The sequence below is a fragment of the Staurois parvus genome, unplaced genomic scaffold (assembly GCF_062004578.1).
Source record: "Staurois parvus isolate SC_StPar_1 unplaced genomic scaffold, SC_StPar_1.0 ptg000697l, whole genome shotgun sequence".
NCBI lineage: Eukaryota > Metazoa > Chordata > Amphibia > Anura > Ranidae > Staurois > Staurois parvus.
In genome coordinates this window covers 7,489,586-7,508,734 of record NW_028318493.1, presented here as the reverse complement: position 1 = coordinate 7,508,734, position 19,149 = coordinate 7,489,586, and the positions used below count along the sequence as shown (strand labels likewise).

Here is a 19,149-nt window from a genome sequence, read left to right as displayed (position 1 = left end):
AGAGCCGTTTTTTGTGTTTTTTGCACAAGTTTAAAAAACAGACAACCTAGAGAATAAAATAGTGATAATTCCAAATTTGTATGTCACATATTACCTCAAAATTTCAGTAAAAAATACAAGTGAGTTCATTTTAGGGCACAAAAAAGCAATAAATTATCCTATTTTTTTTTGTAAAATATAAGACGAGGTTGCATCGAGTAAATAGATATCCACCATGTCAAACCTTAAATTTGTGTGCACCTGTGAAATGGTGATGAATTTCAGTACATTGTATTTTCTATAGGCAGCAATTTTAAAGCCCTCTTATAGGTCATCAGTATAGTGTATGGAGGAGGTCTCATGCTAGAATTATTTCTCTAATTCTGGTGTGCACGTCGATATGTAACTATCGCAATCAACGTTTTCATGTATAGGCGCCCCAGCGTGTTCTTTTACATTTGTACATGCGTATATGTGGGGGGGGGGCTCAATTTTTTTTTTTTTGGAGGGGGGATGTTATGTGCTTGGGTGTAACTTTGATGTTTTAAAATGAAAAAAAGATTTTTTTTTTCTTTTTTCATCACAATGGGGATGTCCCCCCTCCCCCCCGGGGCTATGTATCCCGGGCTCCGCTTGCCCATCTGTGTGCTTGGTAGAGGGGAGGGAGGAGAGTGGACACATGTTCTCTCTACTCCCCATTTTGTTTCTGATTGGGAAGTGACTTGTATGACTTCACTTCTGGGTCCCCGTTGACTGTTTCCCTGGCCAGCATAGCCAAGAAAGAATGCAGTGCAGCACAGGAGAGACATGTACCCTGCATGTCTCATTAAAGAGAACCTGCCACCAATAAATCATCCCATGGGACATTTTTACCCCTCTGTGATGGTAAAAAAAAAAAAGTTTTAAAGTTTTAAAAGCAAAAATATTTTTTCCTAATTGCAAAAAAGTAAAATGGTAACCAAGCACGTAAAATTTCCCAACCCCATCCCCCCAAATAAACCACTTGAGGCAACCTACCCCCCCCCCCACGCACGCACGCACACACACACACTGTGGCACCTACGCATGAAAATGTTGATTGTATGTACATATCGCTGCGCACGCCGGAATGAGCAATCATTCATACCTGACACCCTCTGTGACACTAAACTGATGACCTGTAGGGGCTTTTAAAGCGTCTCCTATAGAAAATATAGGGTACTGAAGTATGTTTCCTTTCACGGGCGCACACACACAAATTTAAGGTGTGACATGTTGGGTATTCATTTACTCAGTGCAACCTCCTCTTAACAAAAAATTGGGTAATTTATTGCATTTTTGTGCCCTAAACACAAGTTTAGTGGTGTTTGTTACTGAAATTTTTGCATTTCCTAGACCTTTGCGGTAATATCGTGTAACATCCCTTGAAATTACCTAGTGAGAAAGCGGTCTCATTCAGTAGCATTGTAACTGAATGATACAGCTGTCTGATTTTTAAATAAATGTAATTAAATAAGCCTTAAATTTACTTAAAATTGCTCATCTCATGGGACATGCAATGTAAGTATAAGTAATTTTATAGCTTTTATTTTATTCCACCATTTTATACTCTGAACAGAAAGTAGGTTTTTTTTTGTTTTAACAAAACTTTTACTTTTTTTTAGCTGGCTACTAGATTCTTGGCAATATTTGTTCGCAGAGAGCTTTGTGTTCTATAAATGAAATAGAAAGCTTCCTGTGATTGGCCTGATGTCATTCACCGTTTACTCAGCCAATAAGAGCACACTTTGTATTCATTCATAGAATACGCAGCTCCCTGTGAATGGCTGGGCAGTGCTCAACCTGTATCCAGGCTGAGCGCCCGTCCATCCATAAGGGGACCTCTGGACCCAGCAGATTCTCATACTAATCCAGGCTTGATGACCAGTTCCTAGAAGGAAGCCCACCACCCTGCCCACTACAGATCATTACCTAGTGGTTGTACACTTATATGCGCATTTTCCATGCGCTTCCGGTGAGTGCGCATTTCTGCTATTTGATTCCAGTCACATGTTTGAGATATCTGCCTCATAGGAAACCATCGCTGGTGCCACCCGCTGAACTTTAATATTCACATGAGCTTATATCCTGTTATTTATTTATCGATTTATTTATTAAGCTCTGCACTTTATCATATTTAGTGCTCAACCTGAATCGATTTTGTTCCAGTAGCGGAGTAGGAAGTTTCCATCCCACTGCTGGAACACGGCACTGTATACTGTATGTAGCTGAGGCTACATACAGCGCTGACACCCACAGCATGTATAAGGCCTCATGCACCCTGCTGTTCCTAAACGTGAGTGTAGAAGCTTTTGGCATTTTCTGTTCTTTTCTTTTCTTTTTTTTAACAGTAAAAAGGCTTTTGGCGTTTTCTTGCTAAAAGCCCCTGAAGTTGACTCAATAATAGCCTATGTGTCCAAACTTTCCAGAGTTTTGGAGTAGCAGACCTTAGGGGCAGATAAACGCAGAAGAATCATGTTCTGGAGATATACGCTTGGGGCAAAAAAAACCCAACACAGCAAAAAAAAGCACGTAAACGTGCCTAAGCACTAGCAGCATTTAATGCTTGGGCATTCATTTCAATGGCAAGTGCTCTGACCGGTGAAATCAATAAATGTCCAATTGCTTAACATGGTGCCTGCAGTCACAGGGTTTTGCCTTGTTTTTAGCACTTTTTCTGCTGCCTGGAGAGTTGATGTCTAGGGGTGTTCCAGTGTACATGTAGTGAAGCAAATTGATTGGTCCGGCTTGGTCCAAATTAAATATTTAAAGTTTACTAAAACATAAAGTTGTGTCCTGATCTAATAAAGTTGGTTGTGATCTGACAGAATTGGTGTACAACGTCCTACTTTCTTATAAAGTTTTCTTGGGTTGGGTTTGGAGGTCACTGGTATGGATGATGATCAGTCCTAGCTTGGAGCCGTGACATCTCTACATGTCTAAAGAGGTTAATTGCGGCTACAAATTGCTAATGTCAGCAATTAAGTGTGATTTGTAGCTAGTGATTGTAATCAGTATAGTCACCGGCAATTTGTCTGTAAGAAGTGATTGTCCTTGCTGCAACTAAACCAACATTGGGTCGGTGTGCTCTGCTACCTATCACTCATCTGTAGGTAAGCTATAGAGGCAAAGGAAGTACGAATGTCACTGGTCATCTTGTTTTTGATGTGCAATGCTACTTCAACACGACTAAGCTACAGATCTCTGGAACATTAGCAAGTTGGCCATTCCATAGAAAATGTGTAAATTCTAAAAAAAAGCAAAAAAAAAAACCTACAGAGAGTCACTGAATAAATCAGCCACCTGCCATGACCCATGGTTTGCTAGAGCACTGTGTATTGTGTATTACACAGTTGCTATCTTTTTATTTCTTTTTTTTCCCTTTCCATTTAGTCCTACTTTATATTTTTCCCTCTCTATTCTACATCTCAGTTCTGCTGATCCCCTACAATCAATTTTAGCCACTTCATGTTTACATGCGCTACAACATTGGCTGCACATCAATAAATATTATATCAAATACATAGTGCCATTAATAACTCATCAAAAATATACTAATAGATTCACAACAATACGTGAGAAAAATTATTATAATAAGGGATAATTTATTTATTTTTTTATTTCAGGTACTTATATAGAGCCGTCAATTTATGCAGCGCTTTACATATATATTGTACATTCACATCAGTCCCTAACCCTCAAGGGGTGTACAATCTAAGGTCCCTAACTCACATTCATATACAAGGGCCAATTTAGACAGGAGCCAATTAACCTACCAGCATGTCTTTGGAATGTGGGAGGAAACCGGAGTACCCGGAGGAAACCCACGCAGGCACAGGGAGAACATGCAAACTCCAGGCAGGAGGTGCTGTGGCTGGGATTCGAACCAACAACCCGAGTACTGCCAGGCGGAAATAATAAATCATTACCCCACCCCCCTTTATAGTGTGTGCGTAGAGGCAACCTTCTCAGGTGCCATTTTAGGTACGCCATATCCGGTTTCTAGTCACGTCACTTCCGGTCACGTGGGGACGCATGTCCGGACGCAGCGGCCATATTGGTTTCCCCTTACTTCATGTTACACACCTATGGGATGAGGTGAAAAGCTGTTTGTGACAAGGAGACAAATGTGAGTGAATTACCATGTTTTAAATTCGATCATTAAAACAGTATTATACTATGGGAAGTTCTTTTTGTGTTCTATATAACGATTGAGTGGAGGTGAAGTGGAAATCCTGTGAATCCCTGGTGAGCTGCCTGCAATTAAGGATCGGTTATAGAGGAGATCAATAGCCCTTTGGCCCTGTGTGGGTCAGGGTGGGGAGGTGAGCAGGCATTGCTGCCATTGGAGGATATTTGAGCACTAGAAGTGAAGATCACTCTTCCTGTTTTTCACAAGTTGCACCTGCATGGACTTTTTTTTTTGGTTTATATGCACATTAATGATTTATGTGTGTGAATCACAATCATTAGTTTACTAAATTGTATCTTTGAATTATTTGGTTATTTATTTATCACCTTATTATAATAATTTTTATCACGTATTGTTGTGAATCTATTCGTATATTTTTGATATAGCACTATGAGTTATTAATGGCACTATGTATTTGATATAATATTTATAGCGCTTCACTAATTTATATACACAATTTTGATCACTTATTGGATTAAGTAGAGTGATAGCAGCTTCACATATAGGGTTCGTATCCATATAAAGCGCAGGAGGATACTTTTTAGGAATTGGCTGCACATCATTGCTGTGGTTTGGCTTTTGATGGGGACAAAAGGACTGTGGTTGAGCAATCCGTCAGCATGGCTGCTTGTAGACTACCGTATTTTTCGCCGTATAAGACGCACCTGACCATAAGACGCACCTAGGTTTTGGAGGCAGAAAACAGGAAAAAAAAATTCTGAACTAATGGACTGCAGACATAGTACAGGAGATGACCAGAGACTGCGGACAGCACAGGGATGACCAGAGACTGCGGACATAGTACAGGAGATGACCAGAGACTGCGGACATAGTACAGGAGATGACCAGAGACTGCGGACACAGTACAGGAGATGACCAGAGACTGCGGACAGCACAGGGATGACCAGAGACTGCGGACAGTACAGGAGATGACCAGAGACTGCGGACAGTACAGGAGATGACCAGAGACTGCGGACAGTACAGGAGATGACCAGAGACTGCGGACAGTACAGGAGATGACCAGAGACTGCGGACAGCACAGGGATGACCAGAGACTGCGGACAGCACAGGGATGACCAGAGACTGCGGACAGCACAGGGATGACCAGAGACTGCGGACAGCACAGGGATGACCAGAGACTGCGGACAGCACAGGGATGACCAGAGACTGCGGACAGCACAGATGACTGCTGAACTTTGGGGAGGTGGGGAGCGGGTACCTGAATTTGACAGGTACCCGCTCTTACTTCCGCAGAGTTTTTGTTTGATATTACCTGTTCCTCGATCCAGCCGCGCGCTGTCTTCCCGGCTTCTGTAATGGCACTTGGCATGACAGCCGGGTGCCCAGTGCGCATGAGCGAGAAGCACTTGCGCTTTTGTGATTGGTCCGGCGGCTTCTGGGATCTGTCATGTGTCCCGGGTACCGCCTTACCATTCACAAAAAGCACCACTTCTTGCGCATGCGCACTTGGCACCCGGCTGTCATGCCCAGCACCCACACTACAGAAGCCGGGAAGACAGCGCGCCGCTGGATAGAGGAACAGGTAAGGTCCCGCTGCAGAGCTGAGCGGCCGGCCCGGTATTCTGACACGGCTGCGGTGGAAATACCGGACCGGCCGCTCCATATTCGCTCCATAAGACGCACTGACATTTCCCCCCCAGTTTTGGGGAAGAAAAAGTGCGTCTTATACGGCGAAAAATACGGTACTTATGGCATTGTAACCTTGCAGGAGCACAATTGTTATACAGGATCAGAGTGTTGTCACCCCAAAGCAGTAAGTGCCTGAACAAGGACCTTCATGGCAGGATCACTAGGGATTATTGCAAAGCCCCACGTCAGAACAATCTCCCCCTGCCCACCCTTCACTCCATCACAAACTGTATTTATATGTTTTCAGGAAAAGGAGAGGTCTGTGCTGGGGATTGACTCTTCCAGCGTAATCAGACGTTCTAGCAATTTCGGACACATATTGCAAGTGAATAAAATTAATTTATGGAATGTTTCAAATAGGCCTTCAAAATGTGTGATTTTTTTCTGTGCTTTTTAACCAGCAATTTAAGAATTCTGCAGCGTACAAACACATTTTAGACAATTGTTTGCTTCCCACCTTGTGGAAACAGTGTGAAGACCCTTTTCTGTTCCTGCATGACTGCACCCCTGTGCACAAAGCCATCTCCATATAGACATGATTTGACTAGTTTCACGTGGGGGAGCTCGAGTATCCTGCAAAGGGCACTGACCTCAGTCCTACTGAACACCTTTGGGCCAGCTGCGAGCCAGGTCGTCTCATTCAACTTAAAGGGTAACTACACTTTTATGAGGAAATAGATTGCAAAAAAAAACAAAACAAACATATGCTATTGTTATACAAGTCATATTGTAATTGAGTGTTATTAAAATTACCTTTCGATTTCAATCTGCTGCGCTGTAATTTTCTATGGCAACCTGGAGACATTCTGTACATAGATTGTGTGCAGAACACCTCCCAGATATGTAATTTGCTGCTTGTGTGATTGGCTCACAGAATTTCCCAGAAGTCTGCACTAAGATACAAGTCAGAGTTTTGGCACCCCCTGCAACAAAGTGTCATTTTTGGTGAGATACTCCCAAAGAAAAATCACGTCTAAAGGGATGCAGATCCTGCCATTTTCCTCTTTAGAGCCCTGCAAGCGCAACAGCTGATTGATAATTATAAAATCACTCATTAGAGTCATTCTGCACATGGACACAGACAAACAGCTATTTCTTCAGAATAAAAAAGGTAGGAATCTGCATCAAAGTTTGTTAAAATCCCTGCGATGTACAGAGATCACCCAGAAGGGAATATTTTTTTTTCAACAAAAGTGAAATTACTCTCTAACCACTTTAGCTCCAAAAGATTTTACCCCTTTCATGACAAGGCCATGTTTGCTGTTTCATAGTAGCACTGTGCAACTTTAATGGTAAACTAAACAGGTTACGCTTTACCACAATGTAAACCAAATATAATTAGTGTCCAAAAATATTATTGGGTGTAAAATATAAATATAAATTGTAAAAAATAAAGTCCAAATAACAATAACATAAGTTTTTCTTCATCACTACACTTTATTGTTATTTGGACTTTATTTTTTACAATTTATATTTTACACCCAATAATATTTTTGGTCACTAATTATATTTGGTTTACATTGTGGTAAAGCACAACCTTTTTATTTTACCATTATATGCACCTTTTGTAAGGTTAGGTTTGCAGCTGTGATTTTTTTTTTTTTTTTATGACTTGTATATGCTTTCTTCACTTTTTTTGTGATATAACGTTCCGTGGCGCTATCCAAAATGTTTTCCTTGACTGTGCAACTTTAACTGGTAATTGCGTGGTTATGCAACGCTGTACCCAAACAAAATTTTTTATATATATTTTTTTTTTCACACAAATGGAGCTTTCTTTTGATGATATTTGATCCCCATTGATTTTTTAATATTTGTGCTGTAAATGAAAAAAGACCCACAATTTTGAAAAAAAAAAAGTTCTACTTTCTGATAAACAGATTCATTATGAAATAAAGCACAATCAAAATCATAACTGTTGCCAAAATTATTCTGCAACGTTTGGCAAAAATAAAAAATAAAAATCTCAAGTGTATATAGATTGGTTTGCGTGAAAGTGATGGTGGTGTGTGTGTATATACTGCAGGGTGGATAAAAATCAATGATTTTTTTTAAAAAAAATTTAAAAAATCAGATTTTTTTTATTTAAATCGGATTTTTTTTTATTTAAATCGGATTTTTTTTAGATGAAATGCTTTTTGAGTTAAATATATTACCATCCAAAGGTTATTCCATCATGAAATAAAGATTCGTTTTTTAATTATGTAGAATAAGGCTGTATATGTTTTTTTTTTTTTGGTAAATAAATTCCATGAATCCATTCACAATGTCATGCTCTTCCAGAGGTTTGTGTAAGAATATTGGGCAGTTTCTCTGCCTACAAGATATGATCACAGATGCTCGGTTTACTTTTGCAGTTCTCAAAACTGAATTTGACTCAGCGGAGATCACATGCCTCTTCTTCACAGCAAAAATGTTATAACATGAACAGAGTTAAGAAAAAGACCTTAATCCTAACTTCTACAAACCTATGAATACAGAATCAGCCCCTTCACTGCTAAGTTTCAAGAAGTTCAGTGAATAGAATAGAAACAATATTTTTCTGATTGTTTGGAGTGGAATAGATCTGCACAAGAAGAAAGTGAAACTAAGTGTGAGGAGGAAGGGGCTGACAGTCTAAGTTTCTTAAAATATATAGATTTTGTTTAGCCAAATTTGTTACCAAACATGGATGTTTAAGCCAATCACATATGCTGGAATGTTATTGTTTCAGTTGAATAAATCTCTTTAAATTGTTATTACTAAGGTAATGATTATTTTTCTCTTTCCTAAGTACAACAGAAAAGTTGTCCAAATATGAATGATTAACCTATTAAACTGGGGATAAAAAAAACTAATATGAAAAGTTGTTATTCTAAAAATCTTCATCTACTTGCATATTAAAGTTATACCAGCAAGAATTAGTCTTTATGTAGAAAACTAGGATTTAAATCAAGCCTTACTGACTAGTGATTTAAATCAAATCCACCCTGTTTGGTGATAAAAAAAAAAAAAATCTCAAGTGTATATAGATTGGTTTGCGTGAAAGTGATGGTGGTGTGTGTGTATATACTGTAATTTTATTTTTTTACAGTAGTAATGGCGCATAGCGACTTGTAGTGGGACTGTGATAGTGCTGCAGAAAATCTGACACTGACGCTGGAGGGAATTGACTGTCTGTGACACTAATATAGTGATCAGTGCTAATATACACTGTTACTGTACAAATTACACTAGCTGGAAAGGGGTTAACAACTAGAGCGATCAAGGGGTTAAATATTTGCCTAATGTTTACTGTGTGATGATTTGATTTTACTAATTAATGTGCTGGTTTTTATTCCCTGTCCTGTATGGAGAAACAAAATTGGCACATTGCTTCAGTGTGTAGAGCCCTGTGTGTTTACCAACACAGGGCCCTCTTCTGTCATTCTGAGACGATCATTGTTTTCCGGCCAAAAATCATTGGCCGGGACCTGCTAATTGGCTTGTGCTTCAGCGAATGACAGCACAGTCTTCCGGGTCTGTGCCCGTATGTGCATGCAGACCCAAAAGAAGGCCGCAACGTACAGGTACATGATTGTGTCTGTACGAGTTGACCTGCAGCAGTTAATGTACTGCAGAGGGTCGGCAAGCAGTTAAGTACCTGACACCCAATTCCATATTATTGCCAAGAGTCTTGGAATTAGACAACCAACAACGTCATATGTGTGCTGGTGACATGTCCACAAACCTTTGCCTGTTTTAATGTAGCCTTTCTTGAATGATAAATCAACCTCACTAATAACTGTACTGGGTAAGGAGTTGTCATGCCATGCTGGGTTGTGTGTTCATTGCCTGTGTTGTGTCCTTGCAGGAGAATTGTGTAACCTCATCACACTGGACGTCTCACACAATCAGCTGGAACATCTTCCGAAAGAGATCGGGAACTGCACCCAGATAACCAACTTGGATCTGCAGCACAACGAGCTCTTGGATCTGCCAGACACAATAGGTAAACTACATGCATGTGTACCCTGTGTGAACATGGGGAGGTTTCCATGTGCCATGGCCTGAAAATGCTGGGGCTGTTTTCTATTTGGAGAATGAGCCTTACTTACTGTAGAATTGCACTTGTACAGGCCACTGTCACTTTGCATTTGTGTGAGAAAAATTCAAATACTACCATCCCCTGGCTGAGTACTCGCGCTACGACTTTTATCAGATGGATTGGTCAAATCAACAAAGTTTACCAACAACTGTAGGGTGCTATTGCACTTTAGCTGCGTATCCAAGAACGACACTCAAAAAGAAACCTGCTCAGTGTCTGTAACTAGTGCATCCCATTGGCTGTATGTACTTACAGTCCCTGCGCCCTCTCACCATTCTAATTACCCACGGGGGCCATGAGAAGCCTTTAGTAATCACAAAGTCGATCTTATGTCTTGGCTAGTGTACATTTCAAGACAGTGTAACATTTTAGCTATTTTCAATCATAAACAACTGATATCTTAAATAACTTCAGGAATTGTTGAACCCCTCCTCCAAAAAAGACTTCTTTCTTGTAGACTTTAGGCTGGTCTGGTGACGTCCAATATGGCTCCTTCCTTTTTTTTTTTTTTTTTTTTTTTTTTTCCCCCAGCAGTGGCAGAGGGCAGGCATTCCTCTAGGACTGAGTGGCGCTCACATAACAGATGAGTTCTACTCACTCCTGAAGAACTGTGAGCCCAGTGGAGCTCGGGTGGGGGTTGTTACCACCAGACTGACTTCACAGGAAATGCACAGATTGTGAATAGCTACACTTGTGGCAAACTTGCTCATCAGAATTGGAGCGGAGTTCCCCCTCAACCCTCGTTTTCCTGTTCTATCTGTTTATCTGAGGCATTTCTCAAATCACTCCTCACACCCCCCCTGCATTCCTGTGAGGCAAAGGTTATCTTCTGGCAGATGGTGTGGGGGACAACCAGGAAGACATGAGAAGTGGAGCCAGCCAGTCTACAAAGGTGTCACTTTTATCACCCAAAACTATGTAGGCCCACTCATTATCAAACCAACCAGAATAAGTGCACAGTCCTCAGATCAAATGTATGGTTCATATCACGGGATATGAGCTGGTAGTTTAGTGTAGGGTTTCCCAATGACCACTCCCAAGTCAGAGCCCCTTCCCTTCCCCTGAGAGACCTATTAAGAGAGTTAGAGTTTGTGACACACACACACAGGGATCTCCGAGCAACATCGTAACAGAGGAGATCAAAGAACCTTTCGGCTCACAACTTGAATTTGCTAAAACCAGGCAAGGCAAGTAACTTACCCTGTATTTTCTCGCTATTCTGTTTGCTGTGTCTTTGTATACATATATATATATTCTTGTGTCATCTCTGTAACTATTTATTTGCATCTGTTTGACTCTGTTAGAAATAAATCTTTCTTTCTGAAAGTGTTAAACTGTTTCTAAGCACTTACTTGCAATTCACGAATCCCTGCCTTTGAAGAGACGCTACGGTTTGTCATATATCTCTGTATAGTAGGTCCGCGGGCCGTGCTATATAGACCAATATTTCAATCATTATAGTGTATATTTAGTAACGGGAGTTTCCCAGTCTCCGACAAAAGTGGTGGTGGCAGTAGAGGGTTAGTTGCGTAAGTAACCTGACCCAGTAACAAGCGCATCCAGGCTGCAGGCACCGATTGTAGTCCATTAGCTGGGCAATCGCTGTGTAGGGTGCAGCTGGGTGGGGCCTTGTTACGCGCGTCACACCGCGGTTTTGGATCGGCCAGCCCTTCGGTCACGAGTTTGGTGAGAAGGTCTGGGGTCTGACGCCGTGGGCGTGACGTATTACTGTTAGTCGCGGCTGTGCGATTGTCGCCTGTTGGTGGCGGTGACCGCGGGTTGTGACAACACTAGCCAGGGAATGATAGCTGGGACTGTAGATGTGACACAATACACGTCGCTTTTGGGGTCGTTATTCACAGCAGGTATCAGGAAATGAAAATACTGTGGCTGAGGATTTTTGGAAACCCCTATAACAGACTAAAAAATTGTTGATGTGATGGTAAGGAAGAGTAAACTATTTTTTTTAATTTTTTTTAGTTCTAGAGTAGAGTTGGAAGTTCCCCCCCTGCATTATAAGAAAATTGTGGTTCCCTGACCACTAGATTACCAACAATAACAGAGAGAAGTGGCTGGTTTTCTACAGAAATGCATGAATCAAACCAAGTATTCTGAACCAGAAGTCCTACTGAAGTCATTGGGAATCCTTACCAGGCTCTAAAAAAGATGTGAATTACAGAACAGGAAATTATGCAGTGGTGTGCAGAGTACAATACTTTGGGAAGCTCTTGGTAGTCCTTATGGGCCCACAAAACATCCTTAGTAACTTGAAAAATTCTAGATCAAGGAGTAGGTTGGGTACAACCCTGGAGCATGGAAAGGACGGGGGAACATTGGCAAATTTAACTTTCCATAGGTTGCAAATAGAAGTCTCTCTGTGTATTCTCTCTCAGGGAATTTTAGGAAGTACAGGGAGAGGACCCAAACCGAATAGACTTACTGTTCTGTGTTAGGTGATCACCCCTATCCTGGTAAACGGCAGAAGAAAGGAAAAAAGGTCAAAAAATATACTCTATTTGCCAACTTCCTAATTTTTTTCCTGGCATTAACAGAACAGCTAAGAAGTGGTAAAAGTACGCTTAAAGTGTAGTTTTTTTGTTTTTTTTTTCTCCCACAAATATTTTCTTTATTGTACCATTCAAAAGATACAGTATACAAGGGTAACCAGTTTCAAAACACAACATATTAAACATGGCCCATGTAAAAAGAGGTATAGATCGAGTGAAATATAGACTCTCACAGTTCAATACAGATGTTATATGTGTGGAACAGTTGTGTCTCAATGGTAAATGGGAAGGTCAAACAGAATTACCAGTACAGAGGGTCTATATCCTAATATATATATATATATATATATATATATATATATATATATATATATATATATATATATATATATATATATATATATATATATATATAAAAATTCAATAGACTCATTGGGGTTTATTTACTAAAGCTGGAGAGTCCAAAGTCAGACTCCCTTCTGCATAGAAACCAATCAGCTTCCAGGTTTCATTGCCAAAGCTTCATTGAACAAGCTGAGGTTAGAAGCTGATTGGTTTCTATGCAGAAGGGAGTCTGTTTTGGACTCTCCAGCTTTAGTAAACAAACCCCATTGGGTGCCAACTCCAAGGGTTGTGCAGGGCTATACAGTATATTAGGTAGCAAATTCAGTGATAAAGGAAGGCGGAGGTCACTATGACCGGTAAAAAGGTGTCCCTGGGTTGGTAAGGGCAGAAAAAGAAGAGAAAAAAAGAGGAGGGGGGGGGATGTGAGCTGGAGCTATAGAAGACAGTGGGGACAGATAGGTATTAGGGGTGCATATAGTACCCTTGCTCTCCTCCCTACTTCATAAATTCCAGTAGTTTGCATATGTGGTTACATTAGCCGAGTCCCTGAAGACCATTTGCTTAAATCAGGATACTTGTAAAAACTTTATACAGCGTGCATTGTGCGGTTGTCCTGGGGACTTAAGAGTTTTATAACCAAGTTACATGGTGATTTATAGTCTGGTGTCCTGCAGGAAGAAAGATTAAAATGTAATTCTGCCTTTGAATTGCTGTCAAGAATATACGAAGCTGAGAATTATTTCCATCTGAATAAAGCCCATATTGTCATGGCAGATACTGTTTGCACAGTTTGAGGTAAACTAAAATTAAAGCAATTTTTTTATTTTTTTTTCAGTTTTGGATAGAGTGGTAAGGGGTTAGAGCCTCAGATTCTCACTGCTGTCTGCATGTCTGAGAATAATTCCTGGCCTAACTTCTTAAAGTAAGGGGAAATCTCATCCTTTTTCATCAGGACAGGAGACCTCACTTTGGTGACAACTGTCAGTGGTGGGATTCCCTGTCACTGTCTATGCAAGTCGCATCCCTATTTAGGACAGTTAATCTCCCCATTTCAGGGACACAGCAATAAATGACTGACACAGTTTCTACCTCTTCCCCCTACTCCATCTAAAATTAAAAAACAAAAAGTTTTGACTTTAGGTGTTCTAAAGTAGAATATCGGCTGTTAACAATACTTGCCTTCAATTTGGTGCTGTCCCCCGCAAAACGTTCTCTGCCACTAGATTTCTCCAGTTATTGAGGGTGAGTGACAACCAGCATCATTCCACCCACTTCCTCTATGTGATTGACCTGCCCCCCCCCATAACGCAGCCCTGGGGTCAGAATATGAATATATTGAACAGTGCTTACACACCATTAGATGAACACCATTTTATGCAGCATAAGGACCAGCAATTATATACTTCAGGTATTGCATACTCTGTACTAGTAGGAGAGCAGGACGTGCCAGCAGCAAAGGACCTGATGACTAGGGATGTGCTCAGGTGTGTTCAGACACAAGTCCAAAGCCACTTGAGCTATACTACCCGGAAGCTGTCAAAGCAGACAGCCAATCCTAAGTAGCGGCATAGGAAGGCATGGCCGGCATCCACACGTATACAGAAGGAATGTAGCAGGCAGGGAAAACCTCCACCGCTTCTGATTACTAGTCTGCTTTGACAGCTTCTTAACGGGATATCTCAGGCGCATTCAGTCTTATCTCGGAACACACCTGAGCTCATCCCTGATGATGACTAGTCTGTGTGCAGAGATTTTCTGCCCGGGGGGGGGGGGGGGGTTCTTTATAGTCACCTGCCCTTTTTCTTGCCATGAAACTATGTTCTGTTGCAGCAACCCTCAGTATGTGTTAGTGTTCAGTCAATAAGACGTCCTAACCATAGAGGTTATGATGAGAAGGCACTAAAGACCTTAAAAAAGACCCCAGTATCAATAAAGACTTCTAACAGGAGGTATTTGCATGTATCATTCTATCATGTATCCCGAAAAGTAGAAGACTATTCCTAGTTTTAGGACAGTGTGCAAAACCATGCACATCAGGAACTGCTGGATTGTGGACGTAGTAATGCCCTAGTGTCAGTGGGAGTAAACAAGTCCTCAGGCTTGGTGGCCAGTAGGAGTAAAAAAATATAACAAAGCTCATGTGGTTAGTAGGAGGAGGGATAATGGCCCACCATTGGTATTGGTGGGAGGAATGGTGCCCAGTCATGTCAATGGAAGAAACAATGCCCCATCGTTGGTGTTAGTGGAAGGAATTATGCCCCACTACTGGTTTCAGTGGAAGGAATGGTGCCTCAACCAAGTTGACAGTGGGAGGTTTAGTGACTTGTATCAGTGGGAGGAACACTGATCCAAAGGCAAGCAAAGGACCACATCTGGCCCATGGGTCGCAGTTTGGAGACCACTATTACAGAGCTACTTATTCCAAATTGTATACCACGATTTCAGGTTTTTTGGCCATCAGTGCAGTGTTTAGAAAGCATGGTTTGTATGAAGTAGGGCTTGTGACCCAACTAGACAGTAAACCCACATAGGTTATGGTGAGAAGAGACTAAAGGCAGCAGTGGGTACAACTCTATGGGTGTGAATGGGTCCAGTACATAAGAAGAGCCAGCAGGGACATTGTAGCTGAAGACTGATCACAAGCCAGGCAGGGCCACACAGTGAAGAGTACTGGAATGGGGAGGAAGGTCCGTGCTTTACATTGTAGCACACGGCACTCAGCGAGTCGAGGTGTATATAGGTATGTCTGAACCCAATCTCTGAATTTCCATGCAAGCGCTAACCTGTTATATCAATAGTCCTTTTTGGGGATTTTTAAATCTTTCAATAAAATAATACCTGGTGATTCTGCCTTGAAGGTCCAGGCACTTTTCTAGTGTTGCATTCTGTCCCTGTCTCACAGTACTCTGGCGCTCCCCCAGCCCCCCCTCACACAGGCTTCCTGTAGATGACTGGCGCTATATAAACTCGATAAATAAATAAACAAAGGGTTTGCTCAGCGCTGTACAATAGAGGGGGGGACAATACATGAAACAGTACAGTAACATCAAACAGCACACAAGGGGTAAGAGGGCCCTACTCTTTCGAGCTTACATATTAGGCAGGCATTGCCCATTGTCCTCACCATCATGACAGCTGCTCTAGGCCTAGGTTAACGTCTATGTGGGTACAGGACTGCGTATAAATCGCACGTGTTCTCACACCCACAGCAAAAACGCGCTGCTGTTCAGCAGATGCATGGGGGTGCCAGTTAATTCTTTTTCCTCTCCATGCATTGGAAACTGCAGTGCGTTTTTCCTCTGTGCATAGCTCCACGCGGTCTCTGTGGGGCAATGATTTTAGAAAAGCTGTTGGGTCCTTTTCCCTGCGTTTCCTACAGGTACCGCAGCCCATTCAAATGAATAGACTGCTGTGTCTGCACAAGAGGCCACAGGGAAACTGCATACATGTCAACTTCAGCTAAGAAATGCAGCCATCGCAGGAGTGAATGTAGATAGGATGTTGCTGCAGATCAGCAAAACTGAGACGAAATAGATGAAAGGCAAAACAGCACAGTGGCTAAATGGTTAGCACTTCCTCCTGGCAGTACTAGGGTCGCTGGTTCAAATCCCGACCACGGCACCACCTGCCTGGAGTTTGCATGTTCTCCCTGTGCCTGCATGGGTTTCCTCCGGGTACTCCAGTTTCCTCCCACTCTCCAAAGACATGCTGGTAGGTTAATTGGCTCCTGTCTAAATTGGCCCTAATATGTGTATGTATGAATGTGAGTTAGGGACCTTAGATTGTATGCCCCTTAAGCCCCATGCATCCACTAGCCGCAATGAAGATTACATGGGAGAGAGTTTACATACAGTATAAATGACACCTCTCCCCTCTCAGCCCTGACGACGATCGCCAGCCAGGCCTCGGTGATTGATATCCCCAGCAGCCAATAGCACCCCGGAGGATAGGGTGCGCACACGTGCCCCCTACTACCCGGGAATGCAAATCACACACACTAAAATTATATTATAATATATATATATATATATAGCAGCACAGTAGCTTAGTGGTTAGCACGTCTGCCTTGCAGTAAATGGGTCATGGGTTCGATTCCCGACCATGGCGCCTCCTGCATGGAGTTTGCATGTTCTCCCTGTGCTTGCGTGGGTTTCCTTTCACACTCCAAAGACATGCTGGTAGGTTAATTGGATCCTGTCTAAATTGGCCCTAGTATGTGTATGTATGAATGTGAGTTAGGGACCTTAGATTGTACACCCCTTGAGGGTTAGGGACTGATGTGAATGTAAGATATATATATGTGTGTAAAGCACTGTGTAAATTGACAGCGCTATACAAGTACCTGAAATAAATAAATAAAACCGAGGATTTTTACAAAATAAAGAGCAGTGTGATACTCAGTGCTTTAACAAGCTTAAAGAGAAACTTTTTTTTTTCTGTAGAGGGGTTAGAACTCCTGTCAGGTTTCTATCTCTGTCTGTGTGTCCATACACTCTTCAATTTTTTCTTCTATCCAATCTTCCTGCAGTTTGATCAAAAGGATCTGCAAACAGTCATCACGTCCCTTCTGATCGATGTACACACCATATTGATCGGACTTGAGCAAACTAAGTCGATATGCCAGGGCAAAAATGTATCAATCATTTGGCAATGATTGGCAGCACTGAGATACTGTGTTCATGAGTAAAATTCCTATTCTGTGGATTGTAATATAAGATTACATGGTGAAAACAAATGTGATTGATGACTTACAATTGTAAGTTCTGATTACATTTTATCTATTTTAAATGCACTTCCCTGTGTGTGGCATATCAATCAAATGGGCTGTTGATGATTATTATTATACAGTATTTATAAAGCGCCGATGGTTCACTCAGCGCTGTACATTACAAATTATAGATCGATTATTCCTATTGGAGGAGATCCATCAGGAAAGAAATCAATAAGGTATCAAAACATGTATTGCCACCATTAGGTAGTTTCACTCTCTATTTGTCCTGTTTATTATTTTCTCGATCGTAAAAGATGATCCTGAATTCTGGATTGTCCCCAGAACAAGGACAGAGGGAAAATCATCCAATGGGGACACTAGTTCAGTGACCATCAGGGGTTCCCTCACTTTGGAAGGATTTCCACTCACTTTCTGTGGTGTTGTAGAACAGAAAGTGAAGCCAAATCTCCCCCATGGGACATAGATGGCAAAAACTGACGGGTTATAAACACTTCCCATACTCTGTCCAAAATGTAAAAAAAAAAAAGTTTTGCCTTTTCACTTCTACTGCTTTAATGAAATGTAATTAGGGTTTACGTGTTTAATGACTCAGCTTAGAAGAGAACCAGCCTTCCCTCTGTTTGTTGTATTTTTTTTTTTTCTAAAAGCCATAATGCACTCTGGATGTACAGAAAGTACATAGCACTGCAGGCATGTAACAGTCACCACTGTAGGCTGTGAGATATCAGTGACCCCAGCTTCCTCTTGTGACCTGCAGCCTTGCGTTTGGGTGCTGGGAGTGACAACATAGTTGTGGTTTCGACACTCTGTGTGCTGTCACTTCCCAGCATTTTTGGTTAAACATGAAACCTGCAATCTCACGGAGCACCTCCACCTAAACCCTTTTTTTTTTGTCTGTGTGGGTGGAAGCAGTTGCTGTCAATCTACGTGTTAGATTTTGCTTGTATATTTTGAGCTTTGATGTAAAGGTTCATCCCTGCGATTTCCCTCCTGTTATCCCTTGTCATTTGACTCTTTAGGCCTCATGCACACTTCAACTCAAAACTGCTGCTTTTACAGGCATTTACTCCCCCCCTCCCCTTTAAACTCTCCTCCAGTGTAACCCATGTGTCCTTGCATATATATGAGTTTAGAATAAAAAAAAAACATCACTTGTGTGTTCAGGACAGGAGCTTTTGAGCATTAAAGAAAAAAAAAAAAAACCAAAACCTCAAGCACCTAAACGTTTTGGCGCATTATGTGTTCTAATGGCCACAATTCTGGCCAATAGAACTTAATGCCAGATGTGAAATTCCGCATAAACCCTAAGGCAAGGTTCACATCTATGCAGGTGGTGCTGCTGCGGATCTTCACAAAAAAATCTGTGCACCCGCACAGAGGAATGCGGACCCGCGGGCGGGTGCTATTAGTTCTAATGGCACGCCACCCGCACTGGAAAACGCAACCGTACTGGGAACCGAGGTTCCCGTGTGGGCTGCGTTTTCAGAAGAAGTGCAGGGACTTCTCTGCGTGTCACGAGGCACAGGAATCCATTCAAATGAATGGCCTCTGGTGCTTGCGCAAAACGCGGCCACATATATGTGAACCAGGACTCATGAATGCACACACACACAATTTTTTGCTGCTGCTAAACTCCTTTATGAGGAAAAAGAATCAATAA

General features: G+C 41.7%; 1 protein-coding gene across 1 annotated transcript in view; it reads left to right on the top strand.

Moving 5' to 3' along the window:
- The window catches only part of SHOC2 (SHOC2 leucine rich repeat scaffold protein), a 143,716-nt gene that overhangs the window by 86,808 nt on the left and 37,759 nt on the right, over positions 1-19,149 (top strand). Inside the window, exon 3 of the mRNA XM_089653093.1 lies at positions 9,672-9,809. Coding sequence (XP_089509219.1) covers positions 9,672-9,809 — 138 coding nt within the window. The remainder of the gene's footprint in view (positions 1-9,671; positions 9,810-19,149) is intronic.